Source organism: Dreissena polymorpha, chromosome 15 (assembly GCF_020536995.1).
Source record: "Dreissena polymorpha isolate Duluth1 chromosome 15, UMN_Dpol_1.0, whole genome shotgun sequence".
NCBI lineage: Eukaryota > Metazoa > Mollusca > Bivalvia > Myida > Dreissenidae > Dreissena > Dreissena polymorpha.
Genome location: NC_068369.1, coordinates 24,923,858 through 24,927,871, shown reverse-complemented (window position 1 = coordinate 24,927,871; position 4,014 = coordinate 24,923,858). Strand labels below are relative to the sequence as shown.

General features: G+C 34.9%; 1 protein-coding gene across 1 annotated transcript; it reads left to right on the top strand.

Moving 5' to 3' along the window:
* Nucleotides 1–295: 295 nt before the first annotated feature.
* On the top strand, nt 296–1,883 carry LOC127859289 (streptavidin-like). The gene is made up of 3 exons (XM_052396531.1): nt 296–380; nt 845–946; nt 1,165–1,883. The coding sequence occupies exons 2-3, from the start codon at nt 868–870 to the stop codon at nt 1,551–1,553; spliced, it is 468 nt and encodes a 155-aa protein (XP_052252491.1). The 5' UTR covers nt 296–380; nt 845–867; the 3' UTR covers nt 1,554–1,883.
* Nucleotides 1,884–4,014: the final 2,131 nt, after the last annotated feature.

Genomic DNA, 4,014 nt, shown 5'->3' with positions numbered 1-4,014 from the left:
GTATATGCTTGTTTGATTTTGTATCCCTCTGATAGAGTTTTTTTTAAATTCTTTAAGAAAGCTGATAATCAATTACATAATTCGAAAAAAATAACAACATATAATAAACAGACATTTTGAAATATAACCCATTATGCCCTTGGCAAAATAAAAAAATATATATCATGTAGACCGTCGCACTGCAGTTTACATTTTAATATAAATCGCAATTATGATCGATGTGAAATTTACGTGGTGTGTTTATTTACGGGGATTCCCTCGCAGTACCGAACATGCATCATATGACGACACATGCATTGCATATAAAGTCAGACATTACATTCCGCTTCTTAATTCAATCTTGTACTCTTCGTACCAGATAGATCTTTCGTGAATACCAAGTAAGATTTATTTATGAATTATGACTTTCTTTTGTCGTGTCGTTGAGGGGAATGAGAATAAAATGAACTTAATGCATAATAATTTATAAATATAGAAACATTTGCACAATTGAATGTAACTCATTTATGCTTAGCGTCTAGAAAAAAGGCCTTGGCAAATAGCGTAGACCCAGATGAGACGCCGCATGATGCGGCATCTCATCAGGGTCTGCGCTGTTTGCTTAAAGGACTTTCTGTAAAAAATGTTCTAAATATAGAAATAAGAATACTAGGCATCCCTAATTTTGGAAATAAATTGATTCAATTTAGAAGGATGGGAGAGTCCACTAGGCATAAATGGGTTAATTGACTATTGAATGATATAAACGGACAGAACAAATGAACTACGTACTTTCACGTACATTACTCTTGTTATCGAATCGCTGTTGTTATTTCAACTTATTTTGTATTTAACTCTCTTTCAGACTTAAATTATCACAAATCAGGAATGTTAACAACGGCTACAGTGGTGTGCTGCTTATGTTCTGTTGCACTGGGCGTTGTAATCAGCAGGGACAATCCGTTCGGTAAGATCTTCAGTACCTGAGTAATCAGTCGCAACTGCTTCTGAACTTTCCAGTTTAAGGGATCCAATTTTAAAACAATAATACAAACGTAAAACTATCATAATATTGACGTTTAGTATTTCCATGATATTTTTTTATGGATATCAAGATACGAGTGCAAAATGCTCAGTTCTTATACAATAAGACGTTGAGTATTTATTTCGATATGTCAATTATAGGTCTCTGCAAAGTTCCTGTACCGGATGCTCAAAACATGTGCGGCATAGCGGGGGTTTGGCGAAACCAGCTCCAGTCCGTCATGAAATTCACCTGCGTCGGCGGACATATCGACGGCAAATATTTCACGGCGGTCGGCAACGCCGACGGATTCTATGAACTTTCGGGTAAATACTTGAAGCCCGACAACAACACGACAATCGTTGGCTGGGTTGTTGCCTTTAGCAACGACTTGTACGGAAATTCCAACTCCACGACCGCATGGTCCGGGATCCATTACGCTGACAACGGTACTTTGTACACCCACTGGCTGCTGACTCGTTTTCAACCAAGACCCAATCTCTGGATGTCAACGACGGTAAACCATGATGACTTTGAGAGGGTTTGCTGATGAAAAGGAGCGTCTGCGAAAGAGACCGTGCATTGAATTTTAATATGCGACGACAGTCAATCACGGTGACTTAAAGATTTGCTTATTTAACAATAACTGCTAAACGTACAAAACAATGTATGCTTTAATTTGCCTTACGGTTCAAGACGATCGTTTGATTAAACTTTTAATAGTGATAAATGCATTGAAAATGAACATGTACTTGTACAAAATGGTATTTAGTTGTATACTGAAGCTCACGTCCATCGTCTTTTGCAAATGTTTAAATGATTAAATCAATTTTGTCACATGAAAAACTATAATCCAAAATATCACACAGTGCACGTATTCAATGAGAAATAATAAATTACTTCCAAAAGGTATACGCCGTTAATGTTATTTGTTTCTGTTGTTGAAGAACGATCGTAAATAAAATTAGAGAGTGTTATGTAATGTCTCGGATTTTGATCTGAACAATTCTTAGCCGTATTACATCCACATACATTTTAAATGAATATGGACGAATTATTTTTTTTCGGAGAGTCGTCTCCGATAATGTAAACTCCCAACGAAGACTAGTATTTGTGAAATCAAGCATGTTGTGTGTGTCACCCTATCGATCACTCCAGATATTAATTAAATAAAAGGCAGACAACATCGAACGTCTGTAGGCAAGAAACATGAAAGTTTCAGGTGAAGTAAATGTTTGCCGTCACAAAGTTGAACGACATTACAGCCCTTAAAAAAACTCGACACTCTTCTGCAAAAAAAGACATATTTGTCAGTTAAAACAGCATGCGTATTTGAAGTGACTTGCCCCATATATACATACATTGAAAAAATATGTGACCCCCACCATCAAATACGAAAAGATTCGCCTTATTATAAATACATAACTAAGTATGCAAAAGGTTAGCTAAACATGTTTGGAACATATTCATTGAAATCATGGCATATACATGAAACAAGTTGTGGAACTACGATAATTAATCAAAATCTCGTTCACATCCACGTTTTTGTAGCAATCGTTCAAAGATTATTTTTTCAAATGTTTTTTAAATATGATTGCTTGCAAATGTTTTATGTTTTAAATAATTTTATTTATTCTTTTATAGTAAGAAAAGGTTGAAAAAAGTGATGTGGCCGGTATTAGAACCTGTGTCCTCAGAAACCGTAAGCGAATGCGCTACCACTGCGCAATGCAAGCGTCAATCTCGCAAAACATAACACCTACACAAAACGTTATCTATATCTTCTGACATCATACGGGCATTTTTCGGGCCGCAAAAATACGCAATTTACTGAAAGATGTGTTTCTGATTTTCAACTTTATAATCTATTGTCAACATACTTAAAATGGCTGTTTTTAATGTATATGTGCTAGTTTATACTCTATCGTCACAGTACTAGCCACCATTAGGGGCATTCCATTTTTTGCAAACAACACAAGCCCAGCATATGACTTAATCTCAACTAATTTGTGTCAAACAAAGTAACTTTATGATATGATTGAATTTTAAGTGGAATAACATATTTTGCTTATTTAAATACTTCACTTATTATATATTTAACTTATGATACCAATTAACACAATAATAGCACTTTTATACGTTTTGCAATAATTTCGTTAAGAATTGCTAAATAAACGACAAAAAAACAACAACAATGGAACATACCAAACAAATACTCATCATTTACACCTTTAATCAAACGCAATATTTAACAAACAAACCGACAATCGATGCAATTAAAAGCCGGCACAATTTAACAATTAAAACAATTACATACATTGGTAACAGTTTGTAAAACAATAATGGTTTTCCGTTAATTTCATTTTATCATCAATGATCAAAAGAAATACAAAGGAACAAACCGACAACACAATATATATCATTTTGAACACCTTTATTCAATCATACACCCTAGTTAATAGGTGTAATAAAATATGGGGCCGAATGAGCCTGGTCGATTTGGGGCCGAATGAGCTTGGGGCCGAAAAAGCCTGAAATTTCGGACTGGGCCGAAAAAGCTTGGGGCCGAAAGAGCCTGCTACCTTTTATTCATCCGATTATTTCGAGGGGATCCACGAGATGTCATGTTATAGGAAAAATCGCACAATACTTTTTGACATTCAGTTTAATTCTTACAGATTTTTACACTCAATTCTCCAAGCTCCCGTTTAACACTTCATCTACAATTGAGAAAAATGCGTTTTCTTGCTTTTTTCAAGGTAAAAATTGTTATAAAGCGGTTAAAGCCTTTTGAGATGTACAATCGTAATGATTAAGCTTGAAAACACATCTAACAGTTCATTATCTCAGCAGTAATATCACTGTGATATATAAAACAAGTTTGTTAGTCCTACTCATAGCAAGTTAACACACATCAACCCACCTTTCTAAGATGACCCGGTTGGATTGGACCTACTTTTTAATTGGTCAATTTTCGTTTCCTTAAATTTTCTTTGGGGTCATTTATTGAA

What these genes read in the sequence shown, in the direction of transcription:
- LOC127859289 (XM_052396531.1), top strand. Translation starts at nt 868, where the DNA reads ATGTTAACAACGGCTACAGTGGTGTGCTGCTTATGTTCTGTTGCACTG. An exon ending in CAGCAGGGACAATCCGTTCG is followed by an intron (nt 947 to 1,164) that starts GTAAGATCTTCA and finishes TGTCAATTATAG; the next exon opens with GTCTCTGCAAAGTTCCTGTA.